General features: G+C 43.2%; 3 protein-coding genes across 3 annotated transcripts in view; 1 reads left to right on the top strand and 2 right to left on the bottom strand.

The window, feature by feature from the left end:
* Nucleotides 1-274: 274 nt before the first annotated feature.
* Nucleotides 275-1,544, top strand: LOC119387657 (cyclin-dependent kinase inhibitor 3-like). Its single transcript, XM_037655119.2, has one exon. The coding sequence runs from the start codon at nt 446-448 to the stop codon at nt 1,049-1,051; it is 606 nt and encodes a 201-aa protein (XP_037511047.1). The 5' UTR covers nt 275-445; the 3' UTR covers nt 1,052-1,544.
* A 90-nt stretch (nt 1,545-1,634) lies between these two features.
* On the bottom strand, nt 1,635-5,343 carry LOC119387658 (ragulator complex protein LAMTOR5 homolog). The gene is made up of 4 exons (XM_037655120.2): nt 5,166-5,343; nt 4,882-4,940; nt 4,601-4,718; nt 1,635-1,782 (listed from the first exon to the last, which is right to left on the bottom strand). Exons 1-4 carry the CDS (start codon nt 5,198-5,200, stop codon nt 1,719-1,721), a joined length of 276 nt encoding a protein of 91 aa, XP_037511048.1. The 5' UTR covers nt 5,201-5,343; the 3' UTR covers nt 1,635-1,718.
* Nucleotides 5,344-15,680: 10,337 nt separating this feature from the next.
* LOC119387654 (polypeptide N-acetylgalactosaminyltransferase 13) overlaps nt 15,681-23,052 on the bottom strand; it is an 84,587-nt gene continuing 77,215 nt past the window's right edge. Inside the window, exons 10-12 of the mRNA XM_037655115.1 lie at nt 22,113-22,252; nt 18,172-18,405; nt 15,681-17,577 (exon numbers count right to left, since the gene is read on the bottom strand). Of these exons, the coding sequence (XP_037511043.1) occupies nt 17,431-17,577; nt 18,172-18,405; nt 22,113-22,252 (521 nt within the window). The 3' untranslated portion in view covers nt 15,681-17,430. The remainder of the gene's footprint in view (nt 17,578-18,171; nt 18,406-22,112; nt 22,253-23,052) is intronic.

Raw genomic sequence — 23,052 nt, 5'->3', positions numbered from 1 at the left:
CAAATACAGATCTCGAAGGCTATGCCTTTGTGCACTGCAAGAGCCTGAGGAGAAAAAAATTTACGCCATGAACGACATGTTTTCAACACCCTTTTCTTAAATACCTAATGAAACTGCGCGCATTATAGCTTATTAAAAATAGTTAGGTGTAAGCGATGTAATGTAGCATTAATCCACTTTAATTTGTAAATCCTATTTTTTTGTTCATGTTAACGTGTATTGCTGCTTTTGGCTTACAACATGCATGTAGTCTGGGAACGTGGCAAGCCGCGCGCGCGCGCGCTTTTAATCTGTTTAAGAAGCGCATCGTGTGGTGTTCTTTCAGCTATTTCAGCAAGCTGGAGTTTCGATGGTGAGATGTGTTCAGTGATCTCGGCTCTTTTCAGACACGCAGATAGATAGACGACAACGCTGCAATTGAGCCAGTGCGTTTTCTCGTAAAAAAATGGCTTCCGGCAAGGATGTGTCCGGCGACTGCCTGCAACCGACACTCGACCCCATCAAGATCGACTGGCTCGACCTTTCGTCGTTCGGCTATCCCGACTCGCTCGGTCTGAGCGCGCTTCCCGGCTGCAGGTTCAAGGAAACGTGGAGGGACGTCGCGCGAGACGTCGAGTACCTCAAGCTGGAGGACATCAGCGACGTGTTCGTGCTGTGCACTCGGGGCGAGCTGTCGCTTTACCGGGTGCCGACTCTGCTCGCCGAGTACGAGAACCACGGAATGACGGTGCACCACTACCCCGTGCTGGACGGCATGCCTCCCGCCATCGGCCAAACGCTGGACATTCTGCGCGAAATCGGCGAGACCATTCAAGAGGGGAAACGAGCGCTCGTCCACTGCTTCGGGGGCCTTGGACGCACGGGCGTAGTCGCCGCCTGCCTTCTCCTCAACTTGGACGACAACATGGCGCCCGAGCACGCCGTTCGCAAAGTGCAAGAGCTGCGAGGCAAACGCGCCATACAGACAGTGAAGCAGTACAACTTTATTCACGACTTCAGGCAGGCTCGAGACGAGTACCTGAAAACGACTAGCAGCAGCGAGAACACATAGATGTTTTAGCAGGAAGGGGCTCAGCCAGGGTACACAACTACAGCCTTTAACCAAATTGGATGAAGACACGTGAGCGTTACATCCCTGTTACCACGTGTGTCTGCCTCTTGTGCTACTCCGCACAAAATCTGTAATGTAAATAACGGGACAGGCAGTATTGTGCACAACATGGGGTTAGTAGATTAACACTGTCTGGGAATGCATTTTTTGCAATTATTTTAACGACGAGAATGTGCCAGAGTACTCTGCCTGTACTGAGGGACGCCAACTGCCATGTTCTCTCAGTCGTAAAAATGGGGACTGTTCAAGGCAGAGACTATGAAGGTCGTTCGGCAAGCTAGTGAAAGAATTATACGAGTGACCTGAGCCACACAAACTGTGGAGACTTATAATGTTCGTGAAGCATACATTTTTAAGACCGGTGAAAATATTCAAGAATGAAATGTTTGTTCTGTTTTGCTAACTGAATAAATTTGCCTGTAACATGTTTAACAAAGTGAAGTTTTGCAGTTTGTATAAGTGTACAATGTAACCTTTGGGTGAGAGTTGCACACGTGTGAATAACAAAATTGCTGGAGCACCAAAAAACAGTCTTTATTTCTATACATCAAACATGAAGGGGCTCGCAGCTTAACAAGAAGAACTTCAATATTTTACAAAGAACGCACTATTTCTTCGCTGCAGAGTAGACACCCACTGTGACCAGCTCCTTCTGTTGTATCATGATGTCCCTGCACAAAAACAAAGGACAGATTTACCCTTCAAATCTCTCAGGCTCTACAAACCAGGCCCTCTTTGGTGCTACCTTCACAGTGTGCAAATAATTGGGCATTTTACGATATTCATGAATGCAAAGTTGCAAACATCACTCATTTTGCTTACATAGAAAACACTTAGTGCTTTTTGTTTGAAAGTGTAACATTAGTGCCGAAATTCAGGGACACTTCGACAGCACCAACTGGCTAGTTTAATTCAAATTATGAAAAACTGTAGTCAAGGAGAGGCAGCAGTTATAAAAACAAAAGCTGTTGCAGGGCCCGGCATATAAGATTGTCGTCTTCAATTCTCGTGCTTACTTGTGCCTCAATCTCAATGATACGCGGCACAATGGTGAACAGGAAAAAAAAAGCAACGGGAATATGTTTTCGTGGCTCTGGACATCTAACACAATTCAACTAGTGAATGGGCAAATACGAAGTGAAACTTGTCACACAGTAGTGAGACCAATGTAGTGAGAGTTTGGCAAAAAGTAAAGCTACATTCTGTCAATCGTACTCCATCTTAACAAATGAGAGAAGATAGATATAAGCTGCATCTAGTATGTACAAAAGATAAGACACCTACACTGTGCAGAAGCGTTAGAAGCAGCTCAAAACCACTAAGAGAACATACAAAATATCCAGCTTTTAGTTTCTTGACTGATGGTAGGGTCTGCTTGCCACTCAATTATCCATACTGCAGCAAATCATCTCTTAAAGCGCACAATTTCTCTCTTACAGCAAAGTTTGCTATGCCTTCCTTCCTGAAGTTTGGCTAATCTACTCATTGGTTTCTCACTGAGCGATTTTTTAGCGACCCAGTTCCTGGAAAGAAACTTCGAGGACGCTTGAGCTTTGCCTTCAATAGTAGAATGCAATAGTGTAATCGCACCCCGTTTGCAACGCCTTCTCGGTCACTAGGCTGGCTTCGTTTCTTGGTGGACACCTCAACCGTGCCACAAGGAAAGGAACGTCAGTACCCGTAACATTGGCCATTCCAAACTTTCTTAGAATGTCTACTAGCAAGCACTGTTGTGAAGTACCCCCTATGCCGAAATTGTTCCTTCTGCGTAGTGGCGATGTGCCCAATACGCGTCCAGTAAGGCAACTTGTGCACCTGCACACTTCATTAGTACTGTTGATCACGATGATGATTAATTATGCTTGAACACTTTGTAATGGATGTGCCTTTAAACCACCCACTCGTTGCGCAACTTGCACATTTTCAAGACTGGTTCAATTCTACGTTTCTGCCATGCAATATCATATGAATTAAGAAGGACTCCTCCTGCTACATGCCATTTGTATAAGGCTTTTTTTCGGTACAGTTTCAAGCACTGGTGTGGCTCTGTGGTAGAACATCTCCTTGCCATGCAGAAGGCCTGGATTCGATTCCCACTCGAACTGCAGATTTTTTATTTATTTAATTGCATCTATCTCGCTTTTTCGTTCATGGACAACGCTGATTTTTCACTCACAACCAACTACACCGACACTGGAATTTCAGCGAAACAAACTCTTTAACGCTACTGCGTTAGTACTGCAAGAGGAAAGTGAGCGAACGTCAGAGATGGGGTAATTTGCGATTGTGTAGTTGGGGCCTCGGAGTTGAGGAGGGAAGGTGTGTATGCAAAACATAATGGAGGAAGTGCACTGTTGTTTAGCATTTAATTACTCGCTTCATGAAACCTTCACTTCACAATGATTCGGCAGATTTCTTTTCCCTTTTTTTTGTTCCACAAACATGTAGTGTTTGTGTGGGCAAAAAGTCATGTGCAGGTACGGAAAAAAGATGCAAAAAGACAATCTTTTCTTAGCTTCCCTGCTTTGCATTAGACATGCATAATATCGACATCTTACTGGTTTAGGTGTGGGGTCCAATTAGCAAAAATGTTTCCACACCGCAGCACAACGTCCTGCTTTGCTCTGCATGTGCGTTAAAAAAAGTGCCGATTTGATTTCTTGTCTTTCTTCTCATGTTAAGTGGGGTTTAAACCCTGGAAGCACTTGGGAAATGTACTGGAAAGCGTAAGAGCATATTTAATAGTACAACTAAACACCACAGAGTGTTCCATAAATAACAGTTGTTAGAAGTGCTCACATTTGTGCAACTGTGTACCTTACTCCATGTCCAAAATAGCACAGCTCATGTAAGGTAAGAGCTTACTATTATACATTTATGCAGTCCATATTTCCTCAAGTGTTGAGAACCAAAGCCAACAAAAAAGTGCAAATGAAATATAAAACATGCAAAATGGAGCAAAAAAGCAGGGGCCCTCCATTTCTCTTTAAAATATGTTTCTCAGATGAAGATGCCACCTAACTATTACATTACATTCAGTAATGTACAGCATCTCGCTGCCACTTTGGATCACTGCAGTACTGTGCAATGAAAACAAGTTCTGATACAACACTGTGCACCTCAAGTACACTGCCCATGTCTGCGTGTCTTCTACGTGAGTGTGCCTTTCCCTGAATTTAAGAAATGATCAGCTAAAGTGTTCCAAAGAGGAACCCTGTGCTCCCTATAATAAGTGAGAGCTGAGCTAGTTGGTAGGTATTCATGTTAAAGAGACAGGGCGTGCAAACACTGGACACAAGAGAGAAGTCAAGACACCACATTGTGGTGTCTTGACTTCTCTTTTGCGCCAGTGTTCGCACGCCCTGTCTCTTTAACGTGCTCCCTATGTTTCTCACATCGGTGGACCCTACCATTCCATACAAAATTTGCACTTTCCGCAAAACCATGGCAGCAAATAAGCTTGGCAAGATGCAAACCAGTGGCACTTACAGTGAATCAGATTCGAGGTGTATGGTGGGAGTCGTGTCGCACGATGGGTCAATTTCCTTGGCCAAACTGGCTAACGTTGCAATCACCCCGGCCGATTTGAGCTGCACTGGTCCCGAACCTGAAGGCGACGCAGGATTCGAGACGTTAATCAAGTTGTGAAAAATGCGCTTGACGGTGACATCACACGCATTCACGCCATGAAGAAGCAAGTGGAAATCAATGCAGGTTTTCATCCCCACGCGTGTACACTCCATCGGGACAATTTAAGAGTTAACACTTACTGTGCAGTGCCAAGCCATGTCTGTCGGCGCAGATTATTCCAACTGCTCCAGTCTCAACGCTAGAAAGAACAAACAAAATCAATTCCGCATTCTTATCTGCTAGTAGTATACATCAAAGTAAACACACTGCGTGAAATGCAGTCGCAGCACTCAAGTAGAGTTACCGTATGTGGCACCCTGGAGCCATATACAGTAAATCCAAGCTAAGGCATCGTTCACGATAACGGATCATCTCGTATTTCGTTTGCTGTACGCGAAAATAGCGAGAACGAGGTGCTACTTACACCTCTTCCAAGCACTTAGCGAGCGGAGCTTCCATGTTGTCAAACAGAGGTGGGCAAGATATGTTACTTCGTAGGGAATGTATCCGTGCGCACGTTTATCGACAGGCGATGTTCGTATTTCGACCGTACGTAATATGAATGTCCGCGAAAAGACCCTCAAGTCTCAACACACCCACAACCACACCACCACACAGATGTTGGATGTTTTGGCAGCGCGGGCAGCACCTCTGTTTTGTCACATGACACACAACTTGAATCATCTGTGGACAAATAAGTGCACACTTCCCCGAGCGGGAGTGGTAGGCAGCGCTGTTTTGTCGTGGTCACTATTATTTAGTTAGCTAAAGTTTTTCTTTGTGTACAGTGACAGTTCGTGTAATAGCTTTACCATTTTTATCGCAAAAACTTGCAAAGTAATCAACTTTTGTCGATGGTTGTCCAAAAGTATCTATAAACGCTGGGTTGTCCAACTTTGACTTCCAAGATTTTAGACCGTCGCTCGTCATGGAGGCACAAAATGCTCAAAACCCTTTTGAAACGGTTTTCTGATGCAACCAAGCAAAATCATTTTAATTCAGTTTACTTTCTCTTTCTACCGTTCTTTTTTTTAAGGGCGTAAACCTCACATGCAAAAATTGACTGTCGGCGTCAACACGAGTGATAAAAAAACACCACTTGGTGACGTCATCATGACGTCACAAGTTGTTAGAATTTGTGACGTCATCACATGATATCGTAGCTCGGTCAAAGGTGGGCTTGTCATGGAAACTGTGCAAAACAACGTTAGGTGCAGAAAGCTTTCAAAGGGGGAGGATCAGTACATCGACTGAGAAAAAAAAGATGGCTTGTGCCTTCGAGTTGTGTAAGGTGAATGCATAAAGGGACCCTTGGGAGTTTTCTTGCTTTCCCTATCTCCAGTACTCGCAGGGGAGAAGCCCGCTGAAGAGTGTGCTGATTTACCACACTTCTCTTTCACTCTTGCAACCTTTCCCAACGTGTAGGGTAGCAATTTCAACTTGTGTTTCCCTGTTGTTATCTCTATCTCTCTTCGCTGTGAAAATCATCTTTAGCATGCAGGGCTAAAAGTCAGAGAGAATCAGAGCTGTGGTGTTTGTAGGAATAGACTGAGCCAGTGCATGATTATGCACATTATAGCAAATTATTTAGGGCACTCTGGTGCTCCGTTTTATTTTTTCAATAATGTATGGGGTTTTGACTGACTTACCTCTTGCCTTCTAAGCCGTACAGAATTATAATCATCAGAACATCTTAAATAATTTATTGATAGAAATCGTTGCAGATGATGTATACAAATCATGACATCCACAAAACATGCTCACCACTGCTCACCATTTTTTTTTATGACAAACCACCATGTATGTCCTTATCGCCATATACGCAACGTCAGATTTCGCTCTGTCAAATGGCATTGCGAAAATGTGTTTCAATGAAGTCATTACTGTCAAGTTAACTAAGATAGTATTTTGTAAATGTATCAACTTTGTACTTGTACTAAATGTCATTTTATAATGTGCAAGAAGTACGCTGAATGGCTTCAAAGGACTGAAATATTTCTCAGTTTTCCTTTAGGCTATATTTTAGTCACTATGTGCAAAAAGCATTTTGTAGAACTCTTGAGGTATCGGGCATTCTTCCAAAGTGTAACAAATGGACTTTCTGGATAATTAACATTTATAGGCTTTCAATAATATTTATTTTATATCACTAGACTAAAACCTTTTCTTAATTAATGCTTTAATAATGATTTATGTTAGTTTAGGGCATGCAAATATTACAAATTTATAACATGAATTCAATAACCCTTGCTATTTCATTAATGTAATGAGCAACTTTTTTTCCTGTATAACGTCAGCAAGTATTGTTTACACGTACACGGAAGAAGGTTAAATTTTAAAGCCCTTATTTCTTGATGTCTATGTACAGTTTAAAAACTTGCCAATTTGAAAACCTATGTACTTGCGCTACCATGGAAGATGCTGAAGGGACACACACACTTTCCATTATCCACACCCTGCACAAACTGTGAAATGTACAGCATTTCATGCCACTCCTGTGTCCTATTTTTATTGGTTATTGTCTTGTCTAGTGGAATGATTTTGCTATCTCACATGGTGCCAGCGAGCAAAAACTTTGTTTTCTTTTGAATGCGTGAGGCAATGACCAACAGTGGCACTGAATTTCCTTGATCAAAAGCTGAGAATTGATTGCAGACATCATGAGCTATATGACAAAGGATTCTTTACATCTTCTTCAGCTGTGTTATCTGTATTTGTGGATGAAACTTGCTTTCGTCGGTTCTGTCCACTGGTGGTTAAGAAACGGCAAGACACATCAAGCTTTGGATGAATTAAATCTCCTGCATATTCATCATCTCTTCATTTGCATTTGCTGCAGATGATGACATTGCTGAAGGCGCTACAATGTTCAACGGGTCATTCAGCGTGCCATGTTCCAGTAGCACCTTAACTGCACAATTTTTATTTGCTTGAAATAAACACAACAAATGATAAATTGTGTGCTTACTTTAAGCCAGACAGTTAATTGATTCTTTTTATGCAAGAAATAATGTGACAATGACTTGAGAACAAACATTTAATTATGCTCTAATTAGTATGATTAATAAAATGCGCAAATCAACACGACATTACCTTCTTTCTTTGCAAAATAATTCTGAGTGCTTGGAATAAACCAGTGTAAGTTTGACCCACCCAATTTGACAGTCGATAATATAACTGTTGCCTGAAGAGGATATTAACAAAGAAGTGATCTGTTGTATTGAGTAAAGCATAAAATATTTCGAAGACCTTGAGTACATCAATGTAAATGTGTTTGACTGTAGTATTTCCTTCATAATTTTCCAATGCGAATATTCTTGGCAATTTAACCTGAGAGCAAAGCACTGAATATCATAACAAGGTTTACTGTTGCACTAGGTTGCTTCAAGAAGCTGGTGATGATGAGTGCCATTGCCTGCATTGCAGGCATTGAATTTCAGGTGAAACAGATGTAAACATTGTCGGATTCTTCAATTCCAGTGATGAAGCATTACATGCAGATATTCGCAACTATGTTTACTGTCGGTTTCAGTCAGACCAATGCATGCACGACAGTATGCTTGGCATGCAGCTGCTCAGCAGGGATGTAAATGTGTGTGTGCACAACATGCTTCTGCCCGCAGCAGGAGCCATGTTGCTGCCCTGGCTCTGGCAGTGTCGACCGAGAGTAGCTTAACGGTGCATCTCCTTGGCTTCATCGCCTTTCCAGACACTCTACATCTGTGGAGACCGCTTCTAGCTATCAATGTGAAAACTGTGCATGAGGCAGCACTACAACACCAAGAGCAACCGTGCAAATAAGCCTCAAGCCTCTATATATTAATCACACTGAAACAGATTTCACACTACCCTATCATATTGCCAAATGTAGTGAAACTTTGTTTAGCCACTCAGCTATCACAGTACTGCAGATGTCCTGCCTGGCGCCAGGCAGGACATCTCACCGAGCTCAGGACTATACACAAATTTCACAAGGAGGCTGCCATTTTTAAAGCACTCCACCGCCGCAGCGCCGTCTATCGTCTGCGACGTTTCGCCGCCCTTCCGGTGTGTGGGGCTGTGGGGTTCCGCGGCGGTGTATGCAGCGTATGCGCTCGGTTCACAAGGTATTGCTGTTCTTCGCGGTACACGGGCAAAACAGGGCAACGCTTTTCGAGTGTAAAGGCGCTGATAAATACTCGCTAAGCTTGCAGCTTCAAAATGGCTGAAACAGCAAGCAGCGGCGGCCCACGAGACGTTCCCGCAGCAGCGCCGACGATGAGAATAATGCCAATGCAGTTCTTAAGCAGCATGTGTAAATTGGTAATTGCTTTGTATGTTTTGTTATAGCTGGCCGGGTGAGGTTCTTGGAATAATCACTATAAAAGAGCGTTAAACACTTAGGACAACTGTCGAAGTATAATCAGAGAAACGTAAATGGAGACGAGCGAACACGTAGGCCATTGTCTGGCTGCGCGCTAGGTGCGCGGATTAGTGTTTAAGATGGCTCCCGGGTTTCCGTGCCGTGATTATTCAAGTTCAACGTAACTCTAATCCCTAACAGACCATTTTGGTTCGCTTGGCACGTTGCAATACAATGTTCACGGAACGACAGGAGCACAAACACCGATGCCTGTGTTTATTCGTGTCGCCGTCGTAGCTTGTGGCCTCTGATCGTTGCACAGGATAAGGAACAGAAGTACGACGGGTGAGCTCAAAGTTCGGCGTAGAAACACGCCGATGATAAAATAAAATAAGCCTGTTGCACATCTGGAAGCGTGGCATGGCGTGAGTTCGCTTCGGCCGTGAGCCGCCGCCACTAGCGATACGCCGAAAGGGCGCTCGTTTTTGTAACATTACTGTCAATTTGTTTCTGCCGAGTATTTCAGAAGCATTACGACAAGCGCACGTGTCCAGGTAACGACCTGGCTTTAACGAACGTGGGCCGATTATACACGACACCCAGACTTGCCGCGCGAAAAAAAAAGTGCGGTTGTCATAACGCTACCCCAGTTATTGTCACAAAATGACAAGTCGAGAAAGAATGTGCTCTCGACGAACGTTAGAAACGCGTACCTACGCCAAAGAACACATGTCATGCAGGCCTTTCTGTCATGTAGATTGAAAAGTGCCCATTCAATAATCTCGAAATTGCACGCACTAAGATGGAACATTTCTAGCCGCAGCCATTGTAATCATGTGCTGTAGCATAGAAATCGGAGAGGTTCATGAGAACAACTCTTGGCCAAACATTTTGTGTATTAATCGTCAGCCTTGACATTGGTTCTCTTTGATGCAGATGATAAAGTGTACCAGCACCCAAGCACAATCACAAGCTGGTGTGGTGACTTGGAGAAATGGCCATAAGTGCAGACACCCCATATAATAATATACTATTTGTCGGAGAAGGCGTGCGACCTGGAGAAGCGAAGTCATTTAAAAACATAGTGCACTTCGCATGCCTTGGCTGCCAGTCTTTCAGGCTTCCGTAGCTGTTGCCCGCAGCCAAACACAGCGCAGTGGTAGCTTGTCGACCTGTTCTCGTCCGACATTTCGATTTGCGGCAGCACAATTGTTTCAGCGCGTCGAAAATGGAAACACGCTGACCTCTCACGCACCACGCAGTGCAAACTCGGGAATCCGCACACACCAGCAGCAGCGGTCCGCCGAGGTGGAGAGAGAGAAAGCGGTGAAAATACACCGGTTCGAGGCTACGCTCCTCCTCTCCGTGAAAACGGTCTATAGCATCGAAAATGTTCACCAAGTTATTGCAGGACTAACCCAAGAGTCCTTTCAAGATGTACCACGAGCACTTTGAGGGTTACATGCACTACAGCATGCTAACTACTCTCCATCGTGGACTCACTGTGCAAGTACATACAGGAGTCTATAAATCTTATCTTAGTTCTACACTACACTTAAAGGGACACTAAAGAGAAACAATGAATCGGTTTAGATCGATATAAATTGTGCTCCGAGAACTCTAATGTCGTTAGTTTCGCCGTCATAGGTTTATTAATAGGGGAGAAAATTAAGTTCAAAGTTCTATTTTTAAATTTCGCGCCGAAATCTACCCGCGTGATGTCACACATTTCGAAGTGTATTTATCGTATTTTGGTGCCATTGGATCAGCAAAATTACCCAATACTTGGTATGTTAAGTCTATGGCCCCCTCAGAGGACAATGTGCTTCATTTTTACCGATTAGGAACTACGTAGTCCCTAGTAGGCGCAATCAAAACATGTGACGTCACGGCGAATGGTTCGGAAACTTCAAGGTGGCGTCGCCACTCACATTTTGTTTTTGCGTGTTTTCTCGCTTACTAAGCGCCTTCTCGCCGCAAGCGTGGTGTTTTTGGTATCGTGAAACAGTACTTTACTAATATGAGAAAAATCGTTTTGCTCTTTATTGTCCGTTTAACCAAGGGCACTATCACTGGGACACAGGCCCACCTCTGCCTGCTAACCAGACAGGTGCATCATCTGCTGCAATTAATTTCAACAACCAACACCAATTGCAAGTTCTCAAAAGCATTTGCATGTTTTGTGGATTTAGCAATTGCAAGCTTCCATGCAAGCCATTTCCAAACACTACCCTGGAAATGTTGGTCCACTAATGCACTTCAATTACTGATGATTTAATGATGTTCCACGTCTCCTTAGGTCCCCCAGACCACACCTCCTGTCCAATATATTTAAGCTATGCAACAATGCTCTGAAAAATATATACTAATGGTTTAATTGCATTGCCTGCCACATCAGCTGCATTTGTCACTCCATAACTTGGCATTACTTGCCAATTAACCCCTTAAGGGCTCATTTAACAAAAAAAAATATGTTCCAAAATTGCCAAATTCTTTTATGATGCGAAATGCTTCAGTAATGTGTTCAAAACAAAAAAATATTTGCGAAAACATTTTTCGGCAGATAATAATGTTTTATTGGCCATTCTTCGCTCCATCATGTAATACTCTATAATACATGGGGCATTTGAGGTGTATTCTGCAAAAAATTTCTGCTACTCTAGAAAGTAAAGGTTGGACTTGAATTGCCGCGCACAAAATGCACTATTCCTTGATAGTTCACTTAGTGTGATAGCGTTCGAAGCACGGCACTGCGCAGAGGGCCTTCTCGCACCACCTGCACCAGATCCTGGTTTCCTTGCGGATGTTTTTGCCATTTCCGTCAACATGTGGCCATGTTTGTTTATAAAACGTGCGGGAAACACAACGCGCGCATTCCGCCAACTGTAGCACAAACGCTAATTCAACAAAAGCGCCAATGACGGAACCCATGCTGCCATCTATGGTGTAAATAGAAAAGCACCATTTCTCGAGCTGGGCTCATCAAAAACCTCTATGACGCGAGCGAAACACAAGGCGCGCATCCCGCCAACAAGTGCGCAAACGCTCATTCAACAAAAGCACCAATGATGGAACCCGTGCTGCCATCTGTGTTGTAAATAGAAATGCACCATTTGACGAGCTGGGCTCGTCAAAAGCCTCTTGGAACATTGCGGAAGACCCATGACGACCACAGGTCATCATAAGCAAAAAAGTGGCAACTGCTCATGACGAGCTTAGGTCGTCATAAGCCCTTAAGGGGTTAATAGAGACCAGATAATAAAAGAAGCTGCTCATTTCTTCACAGCTTGGGCCCTTTGGAAATAAATAGCATTCTGAACATTGAACATTGTTTATGTTGCCATGTGAAGTTCACCTCCATGAAACGAGAGCTCTTTTATATACAGCCACGAGAAATCGCAGAGCTTCATGGCAGTGTCCAGCAATGAAGCCACATTATGCTGGTTGAGCAGTCACTGTTGTGTGTTTGGCAGTGAACCCACAAGCACCAAAGTGAATATCTCATGACGAGACACCATCTCGTTTCTCGTCATTCATGCAGGACCTTACGATGATGCACAGGGCTCGTGTTCTGTTAATATCCACAACAGCCTTGACATCTTTGGTATGGCATGATGAACTTTATTCGGGTCCTGAAGATCAACCCTTAGGTTGACGCAGGCGGCTCCCAGGTCGGTTCCATGGAGTTCAAATTGTCCCTCTCCACGAAGATTACATGAGCCAGGCATTACAGCTGTGCAGAAGTCACCTGGGTGCTATTTGCACCACCCGCTGCGCTTACCTTGTCGGCCACATGGAATGCCTCGACTGCCAAGCACCCGAAACACTAGAGACATATGTAAACGTGTTTGCTTAGTAAATCGCGTGTCACTGTAATGGACCTTTCCTAGTTATTGTTTTGTTGATGGGCAACTACTCTATAGGAGGGTGTTGTTGTCCCAAGGCTCGACATTAAATGCGCAAGGCAGACAAGAACATTACTGGAATCGCTGTACGACACAGGACTGGATGCATGGCTGGGATACAGGCTCTGTGTAATGGTGTATGTGTGCTTCCCCTCCTTACCTTCTCATCCTTTAGCACTACACTTTTATTGCAGTTTTTTTTTTTCTACAGTACAATGTAATTGGCCAGTGCCTTCCTGTCAACTTTGTTTATGTACGCTTGGTAAGAATTAGCACAGGCTTTTCTGGAGCTTTCTGTGGTTGCATGATAATGAATGAGCCACTGCCTGCTCATTAGCATGTACCCTCGTATATATGCTCCATGCAGAGTGCACCCTTCATTTTTACATGTTCAAGAAAAACTGTCAGGGTGATTGTGTTCAAGCATAACTTGCCTTAACAAAATAGATCATCGCAAGTTCACAAAAGGGCGTGCTCCTAACTATTGCTGATGATTTTACTCAAGTTGTGCACGCTAAGCACATACATTCTCGACTACGCAACCACATGCATGTAGTCCACTGCACAAGGCTTTAATTAAAGTAACTTTGGGCTGCAATTTAACTGCGTTTCACTTTGTATTCTTTTCCTTTGTCTTTGAATCTGATGCTGCCATTATAACGAAGATAGGCTGACACAATATGATCTATTATTGTATGGATAATATGAACTGAAAATGAAATTTAAGGTACAAAACATGGCCCATTACTAAAATATACCAAGCAAGCGCTGAGTGGATATCCACTCAATGCCACAGCAGGCAGAAGGAATCTGTGTTCTACTATACTTCGCACTCTTCTGTGGCTACGAACTTGTCTCACTGCAGTACATGTAGATAGAAAGTAGTGCAACCATTGTCTGATATAGGTTGGTACTACCAAGTAAAACGTAACAATAACGCTTATCATATCCCTGCTGCATGTGCCAGTATGTTGAAGTGACCAGGACTGCTGATTAAAAAGAACAAGAGGCAGCCACAGATTTAATACAACTGTTTGTCAAGAACGTAATGTACTGTGGCCAGATTGTGGCCAGACTTATATGGGTGCATCCTTTTGTGCTCCTTGGATTTTTCTGCCCAAACAAAGGACACACATGTGTCATCAATGAAAAATTGCTGTAACTGCACCTCCTTGCCTTAGTAGTACGGTTGGTAATGGCAGCACCGCACTCTAGATAGGCCACATAAAATTTCTGTGGCTGACGTGTAACTGCACTATCATTGGCAATGAAAGTGCAAAAGCAGCAATATGTTATATCCAGCTTGTGCCTGTACCACTGTAGAAGCCTTCATATACTCACCCGTCCTGGTACATGTCACGTTGGAATTCACCACAATGTGCCAACTCACGACTGCACTCTGTAGAGCCTTCATCACAGCTTTGAATACCACCTGGTCTACCTCTATGGAACGTGACCTTACTGTATTGCTTGTGATTGGGCGTTGCCTTCACAAGCACCTACTAAGGGGCAGTGCCAGCGGGGGGGCGAGATGGGGGACAGCTGCTCCCCCCCAAATTTCATCCTGCTTCCTTTTGCTCCCCCACCCCCCCACCACCCAAGAGCAAACATAGTCAAAACACTATGCATAAGTCCCCAGCCTCCCTGCTTTCCTGAAGGAGCTCGCTTGTCGTGGGTGCCCCCCCCCAACCCGTACAAAAATCCCAGTGCCACCCCTGCGCCTACTGTTCCCATATCAGTATGACATTTGGTGCTTCGATCATACTGCGAGACCACAGAACATATCCTACATACTGCCTGTACTTTGATAATGAGACGTACATTGTATGCTGTTTTAGACAAACTGGACAACAGCGTTCACCGAAAAGAAAAAACAATACTGGTACCACAGCGTCGACCACCGACTGCAATGTAGCCCATAACTGGTGTGAAACAGCTGAAACTTTAGGGCCAGTCTGTGATTGCACAAATATTGCCATTACATGTCTGCACACACACACCACTTGTTTCCTTTTCTTTTTCTGCCTACTCCCCGTCGCCCCCAGAGTAGAGTAGCAAACGAGGTGCAACCTGCTGAACCTCCCTGCCTTTCTTTTTCTGTCTCTCTCTGTACATCAGCTTCGAAGATTTCCTACTGGATATAAAAATGTCTGCTGCCTTGTACACATGTACAGCTCTGCTTGTAGACAAGTTGATAAGTGCTTTAAACATGAGTCCATGACATGACCTACCTCGGATTATATTATTCATCTTGCTCATACTGAATGGTCATGCACATTCTTTTCTTATTCTTATCAAACTATATGTTGCTTTGTCAAGCAACTTCTTCAATTCTAACGATGGAAGCAGAACTTCGCAAGTCATGCTTTTAAATGTATATTACATGAAAATCAACACAAGCTCAACTGACATGTCTTTTTTCCTTCTGTTGACATGCTGAATATAGAATTTATGCAAAAGAGTGTCTCTAAATAGGTGCAGTATAGTAGAGTAGGCCCTAGAAGCTAGTAGCACGTGTCCACTCTGGGGGATTGGCCAAGAGCCGTGTAGTTTTATAAGAATGCTTAGACTATAAGATTTAAGATCTGGCACATGCACTAGCTCGTGCCAAAACTCATTGATTCTTCCTGGTGCAACATCAGGTGAAGGCATCCGCCCGTAGCAAAACCACAGGAAAGGACAAGAGACTCGATGCTGGTCAAAACATACCGCTGAAACTTTAATTTTAGGAACCGAGCTGTCATAACACACTCACCTTTCACAAGTATTGCAACACTTCTTAACTAATGGTTTTATGGTCAATTCACCAGCTCAAAAGAAGATAATTTTGCTTCTAGGAAAGAGGACAAACAAGAGCAGTGAGTGGCAGAGGCTTTGCAGTGAAGCCTAAGTCTGATCTTGGAAGACAATAAAATGCAAAGTCTTCGTTCTTTCCAACCATTTACACAGAAAGGAGTTTCAACAACAAATTAGCACTCGATAACAGGAAACTGCCCTTGAGCCTACAATGATGAGAAAGAAAAAAATAATAAGGGTAATAATAATAATAAAAAAACAATGACATGATTTGTCGTAACAATACATTGTAACACATGCAACTTGACCACGACAGTGGCGCAGCACTGGTGATCACTAACAATATGTTTGGTTGCATCCTCATTTCATTCCCATTTGGAACGAATATCACCGGTGCATGGGAAGGTGCGCAACTACCATGTCGAGTTCTCATTCAAGTCAGCCCCCGGGGGATCACAAAGAAGGTAGAGACACACACACACACACAACCCCAGCGATGTACGTAAAATCAACTTGGCCCATTTGCATTCCAGTGCCACCGTCTGTAAGCACACTGCGAACAGCACACTCTCCTGGACTAAGAAGGAATGACAAAAAGTGAAAGAACAGCACAGAAAGATGGAAGAAATAGGAACACTGCTGCACTGAAACATGCGTCGCTTCCCTGTTCCGGGGTTCCACGCAGCAGTCTCTGAAGGAATGTGGCGAACGGTAGGCGCACCACAGATCACACAATCACTACCAGTCCCGAGAAAAGAGGCAGTCTTTGCTGGAAGAGTCGAAATCACAGCACAAGTGGAAATGTACAAAGCGATGGCAGCTGATGTGGCGTAAGAGTCTCGCAGCGAGGGTACACCCACACCGCATCGGCTCTACAGCTTCCTTCGCCCGTACCATGAGGCGACAATCCAAGCTGGAATTCACGTGCCTGAATTCTCCCAGAACATTCACAGAAGAAAATTTGGGAGCACTAACCAAAGTCACTGCACAGCATGCACCAACATAATGCACACCATGAAAAAAAAATAATAAAGAAAGAAAGGAAACTGCTGTTTAGGCCACGTATAAGCACGTCGTTATTTGCATGGGTGACGGTAGCAGCCAGCGACCGGTCATAGTGAAGTGAACTAGAGAGGGCCGCACAGCAATAACTTAAACTCCAGTACAACCGCATCTCCAAAGTACGACACAATTCAGCAGTTCTTATTGTGTTCCGAGGGCACAAATGCAGAAATGTATGCTACAGAAAGGCTTTGACACACAAGGTATAACCTGAAATGCAGCGCACCCTTCCGACGCCCCGCAGTGCGCCTTCATGTTCTTTGTTTAAACTGTTTCCAAGACGTAGGCACGTACTGCAACTCACACAGCAGCAAGCAAACACACAGCACGCACGTTGGGCAGCCACTTCTTGTGCAAGTTCAGCAAAGGCACGTGTGCACCAGTCAATGGGGTTTTCGTTGCCGCAGAGAGGTGCCAGTGGCAGTAGCAGCAGCCGAGTCCTGCAGCTGCTGCGTGCGGCTCCCTTCCTGGTCTTCCCATTCAAGAGAAGAAGAAGGGCTGTTCGCCTGCTTGCTTGTCCGTGTGCTGTGTGAATGCTGCTTGCGGCTGGCCATGACGGGGGAGAAAGCCCTGCTGCTTGGCACCTAAGACGCCTGCCACTTGAACTTCCCCTTCATGACCCACCGCTGCGAAGACCGGCCGTCGCACTCCCTCAGAACGGGCAGAGAAGGATCCTTGGCCTCGGGTTGGTCGAGGCAGCGTGCCGTGTTGACGTGCTTGAACGACTGCTCCTGCAAGATGGCGTGACAAGCCTTTGTCAAGTAAAAGCACTGGAAGGTAGGAATAGGAGTACAAATTCACTGATGAAAATGGGAAGTACCACGCGTAAAAATGGAAAGGTCAAAAGGAAGAAATAGAAAAGAAATGAAACACCTTTAGAGATTCTGTGTAAATAAAAAAGGATGCGGAAGATGCAAGAAACACGGCAAGCACCTCAACACTTCATCTTATGGATCTGCCCTTTCTAGCTGCATCTTTCACCACACAAAAGAACTTCAATGAGAGTGAAAATGAGCAATACCAGAGCCTACTAATTTTTTTTAGGTTAGGAAACTTCTAACCAAGTTTCCTAACCTGAAAGTTTGATATAGGTGCAGACAGAAGCTGCCACTAGGGGGCACTACTGCAGTCACTGTCACCAATTTACTATAGCAGTTTTAGTCTCCATTACAAAGACACACCCTGTACAGTCACTTTTCATCGATATTCTTGTCTATCCATTGGTCATATGCCTCAGCCTTATGCCCACATGACTTCAGGTCACGTGGTCTAGACCCTAGCCCTCCGCTTCTCTTCGATTGCAACAGAGTTCCTTATAACTGTACCTCCTTATTGTAGATCCAGAGCTGGTTGCCGCCCATGCCGTGGCAGCGCAGGAGCTTGACAGGACCTCGGGGAGAAGAGGCGTCCAGGCAGTTGTCGTCAGACATGATCTGCTGCCGCTTTGTGTAGGCAAACACCTGGTTACCGCCCATGCCATGGCACTTGCTCACGGCCACATTCTCACCGCTCTTGCGGCCAAAGGTGTCCAGGCAGTCCGAGGAATCGGCATGCTTGATCTAGTATGTGCAAGGTGTTGGAGGGCAAGAATGAAGGAAAAGAAAGAAATATTGCAAATTAGTGCTGTGGAATCCCGCAAGGTGCTGGAAGGGTTACGAAAGATAAAATTGACAACCACTCGTCTGTAGCACAAAGCTACAAGGAAATTCGTACAGATGCCTCAAAGAAAGCTGCTTCAGTGACGAAACATTCATCCTGGTACGGGGATTGAACCCATGATCAACACCTTTCTGGGGCAGTCACTCTCTTACAACTCTAAGTGGCGGTCACTCCAGGGTTCAATCCCCAGACCAGGATGAATGTTTTGTGAGCAAACCGTTTTCTTTGAAAAATACGTGTGAATTTCCTTGTAGCTTCGTGCTATAAATGAGTGGCTGTCAATTTTCCTTTTGAAAGGAAAGAAATATATCACAAAAGTGCCATGCCTCCTTGCCTTGTTTTTAACTGGAGATCACTGCCATATAAAAACATGGCGATTCACAACTAAATTTCTTCACGTGCATGTATGACAAGGCTGTGTGTAAGGCCACAAAGCAGTAGCAGTGTGGCCGCTAAAAGTTTTGGCCACTTATGTTCTTTACAAAAGCAGAAACATGATTGCATGGGCAGTTTTATGTGTATAGATGCTGCAGTCGAGAATCTAACACGTAACTTTATGTTCATGCATCAATAAAATGAAGCAAGCCTTCCAAAGTGAAACTGCCGACAAGGACTGTGCAGTGTTCATATGTTTCAGCATGTATGCAAATTAACTCACACTGGACTTTACTGCTCAACCAATATTCATTACAAATAAAGCAGTTCATTAAAAATTAAAAAAAAAACATTTTATCAAGAACTTGGGATGTGTAAGAGATGTTTGAACACCTCGACAAAGCACATATCAAAAGTCAAAGGTGTGAATATGATGATGTTAAAATGGCCATGCTGATTCAATAAGCTCCACTTTTTGCTGTCTGAAAAACATTGTGCCATGACACTTCATGAACATTGAAGTGGTAGCACATACCACTTCAATTCCACTCAGATAACTTATCATGCGTTACAACCTTCTAATATAAACAGCTGCACTCATGTCAATAATTAAAAAGCTTACTAATGAGTGTTTGTTAATTAGTCGCGCCGATGTCATTTTAGCTGCGGAAAAGTATTTCCGCCTCGACATAGACTGACTGTTACAGGATTTTTATTTAAAAATGTGTATTGTCTAAAAAAGAAACACCCTGTATAATAGCACAAGGCCTACATGTTCACAACGGCACTGTTTAACAGCTAGGTAGACTTGTTTACCATGCCCAAAGCTGTTGCAGACCTTCTAGGAATGTGCAGTTGCAAGTAAGAGTTGGAACAGCAGCAGTGGCATGCAAAAGTATTCTTCAGGGCCTAGGAATGCCTACACAAATAGAGCCTATGTGCGCATGTTCAAAACAGTGTATTATGTTGAATCAATTCCACACTGCAAAGAAGTGTAAAGAAAATTAAAATTTTTATTGATGCCACGGCCTCCAGCTTTTTGATCGCAACACTGTGCAAGAACCAAACTAGAATATAATCTAACCTTGATAAAATGACCATTGACGTAAGAAATTAATGGACATAGACTAATACATAAAAATTTAATGGTCATGCTTTGTTTTAATGGGTATTCTTCTACTCCTGCAGTTGAAATTCGATGTAACAAAGCGATGACCATGCTCGAATCATTTCGTTTAATAGAGAAGTTCATAAAATCGAGAAAGAAATTTTTCCATTTTTTGAAATCTAAAATTGTAATGTAGCGACACGCCAAAGCTCCTATGCCATTGTTCTTGCCGCCAATCCACACATGTGCATGTGAAAAGTTTGCAAAAAGTTGCCGGGGAATCAAAATTTCTTCATTAGATCAGGAATTTTGTAAAGTTGGGTTTCGTTAGATCATGTTTCCACTGTATAACCAAAGCAAAATTACAAGGTATGAGAAAATATCACTTACAGAGAAGTGAATGCTATTTGTACACTAAATGCTGACCTTATCGTCTCACACCAGTCGCACAGGTGGGTTTTAACAACTACACAAAGTACATATGCTTTTAACATAAGAATGCTCAGGCTCAATGAAACGGCACGGCAAGCCATCAATATGCAATGAGAATTGACGAGACTCTTTGCAGGCCCAGCTGATGCTTTAAGTGTTAATTTCTTTCGCATGAACTAGATCAAAAATTTTTCCAAGGATGGTGTCTGTGCATGCACCTGTAAGAAGAACGCAGTACTAGGGATGGGCGAATATTCAAGTTCCTTAAACATTCAAATGAATATTAAAGTATTCAAATTCACTTCGATACAAATTTAAATTATTTGAAGTTTTGAAGTATTCAAAATGAACGAATAGACTTACATTTGACTGCATGTAACCTCCTGAAAAGGTGGTTTCACTGCAGCGTGGGGCTGCTATGCCATGAAACCACCTTTCCGAGGAAAATCCGCATTGCCGCGAAGCCACACTTCAAGGTTGAAAGTGTGGAGGGCATATATTATGCACCAAGTATAGCAAATTTTAAAGCTTCATATATTTTACCGCTTATAACTTGGGCCCTATTACTATTCAAATCTTGCCACTATTCGAATTTGTTTCCACTTCATTACAAACCAAAAAAGTGACACTCACACATGCCTACTTCCAATTCTTAAAGGGACCGACAACCAATTTTTATGGTGCCTGTTTTCCTGTTTTCTTTAGCGCAACGGAAAGCTTACCGGTCAGAGTGTCTAATTACGGAATGGTAACATGGAAAACGTCGTGAAACATTTGTCATCAAAACTTTTCGATCTGTGGTGATTATGAAGTTGTATACACACAACACGTGCTGCAAACAGTGGGGAGTGAGCACGACAGCGGTTTGTGTTTGTGCACAGTGATTTGCTGCACATGCATGCACTTTGTGCGCATGTGCCACGGCACAACATGTTCCTCTAATTGCCATGAAGGCAGTGCCACTTCACAGCGTACAACTCCTTTTACCTAGTATGCAAGATAGAATAGAGCGGGTACGGATAATAATAGACATACTCTAATTTTGAGCACTAACTGTGGTGCGCGTGAAAGCATCAGACTATGCACAGCAAAGTGAATGACTCCATAATCCATCTACAAGGCTCTTCTGCTAGGCTGCATGACATACTGTTATTTTGTGACTTTTAAACGCAATTTAAAAATATAAATCTTACTCAGATCACGAAAAGGATGCTTGAATCTGTCACTATAACTCACGGTCTTTTCATTTCCATCAGGATCTCTAATCACATGTTCTGGCCAGTTGTCGGTCCCTTTTCAAAATATTCAGCAAGTTATTCGGGTCAGCACAATAATGCTAATTTTATTTTTCTTTATAATATGTGATTTATACTATTCAAACTATTCGATTCGAAATTATTCAATGAAGTCACTATTCACTTCGAATTCGCTTTGAACCTCAAATTTACTACTTGCCCAACCCTATGCAGAATCAAATTCAACAAAGGTATCTACAATAATTCTTATTCTCTAAAGTACTGTTTAAAATTACATCTGGGAGAGTTCAACAGGTTATTAATTTCTATCAAACAAACATCAGCTTTGTTGAAGTGCGTCTGTAACATTCAAGACGGATGCTTCTTTGACTCACTGGATACCGTGGAAATAAATTAATACAACAAAACGAGATCACTGATTTCCCTGGCTACTCACCTCACCAAGATGATAGTAGTCAAGGGGCATGTGTGACTCTGGATAAATATTTTCCAAGTACCACCTGAAAGTGTTGCACTTAAGCTTGGTTCGGAGTTGTTTTCGGTACGAAAGATCTCCTTTGTCAACATTTTTGGCCGCTGAAAAGAGAAAAGAAAACGACAGATGATGGGTGTGGCTTGTTATAAACATGACATATAAAATGGCAGCAGCCTAATCCAGCAGACCTTCCTTTATGTGCAACAATCCACCACACAAACAACCGCTGATGGAAGGTTGTCAACGTGTGTGGCTGAGGCAGGCATCCACTATATAACTTAATAGTATAAAAATATACACAAACTACATAAACTAAGACTACAACCCAACCTTGTTGAATGGAACCTGAAGGTACCACCAAAACGTATTCCATTAATAGGAGCTTTGTCCATGAGAAAGATGCATAGTGGTGCAGCACGCAAACACAAAAAACAAGTTAGAGTTAAGCAATTTTCCATTAACCAAGATTCCACTACATGTACAACAAACTATTACAGAGAACTTAGTGGTATAACTACTGATTGTAATACACTACGTGAGCCAGCATAGTCGCAGAACTCGTGAAAATTATGACAAATGTGATGTGGGATTGGGGATGTAGAGATGGCCATTCGAATTTTGCAACAGCACATAGCTTAATGTTGCAATTGTATCGAGTGAAATGTCTATCTCCTGAAGAGACTTGGCAATGGGAATGGCAAAATTTGCTCAAAATGTTCTATTTTTCAGTTTATTATTATTATTTTTTTTTAAATCCTTGGACCATCTTTTACACGGTGGTGAAATATTGTAACAAAATAAGCAGAAAAAAGCACTGTAGAAGTGTGCTGTCATCAAGAACTATGAGAAAATACAAGCTGGCATTCTTGGCATGGCCATTTCCAGCGGGTTAAATGTCACT

The sequence above is a fragment of the Rhipicephalus sanguineus genome, chromosome 3, assembly GCF_013339695.2.
Source record: "Rhipicephalus sanguineus isolate Rsan-2018 chromosome 3, BIME_Rsan_1.4, whole genome shotgun sequence".
In the NCBI taxonomy this organism is placed as follows: domain Eukaryota; kingdom Metazoa; phylum Arthropoda; class Arachnida; order Ixodida; family Ixodidae; genus Rhipicephalus; species Rhipicephalus sanguineus.
Note: the sequence above shows the minus strand (reverse complement) of the source record. Positions and strands in the feature narration are given on the sequence as shown.

Excerpts from the sequence above, each read along its gene's own strand:
- LOC119387657 (XM_037655119.2), top strand. The coding sequence starts at position 446 with ATGGCTTCCGGCAAGGATGTGTCCGGCGACTGCCTGCAACCGACACTC.
- LOC119387658 (XM_037655120.2), bottom strand. The coding sequence starts at position 5,200 with ATGGAAGCTCCGCTCGCTAAGTGCTTGGAAGAGGT. Across the intron at positions 4,941-5,165 it reads GCTAAGTGCTTGGAAGAGGT|CGTTGAGACTGGAGCAGTTG; the intron begins GTAAGTAGCACC and ends TGTTCTTTCTAG. Across the intron at positions 4,719-4,881 it reads ACATGGCTTGGCACTGCACA|GTTCGGGACCAGTGCAGCTC; the intron begins GTAAGTGTTAAC and ends CGTCGCCTTCAG.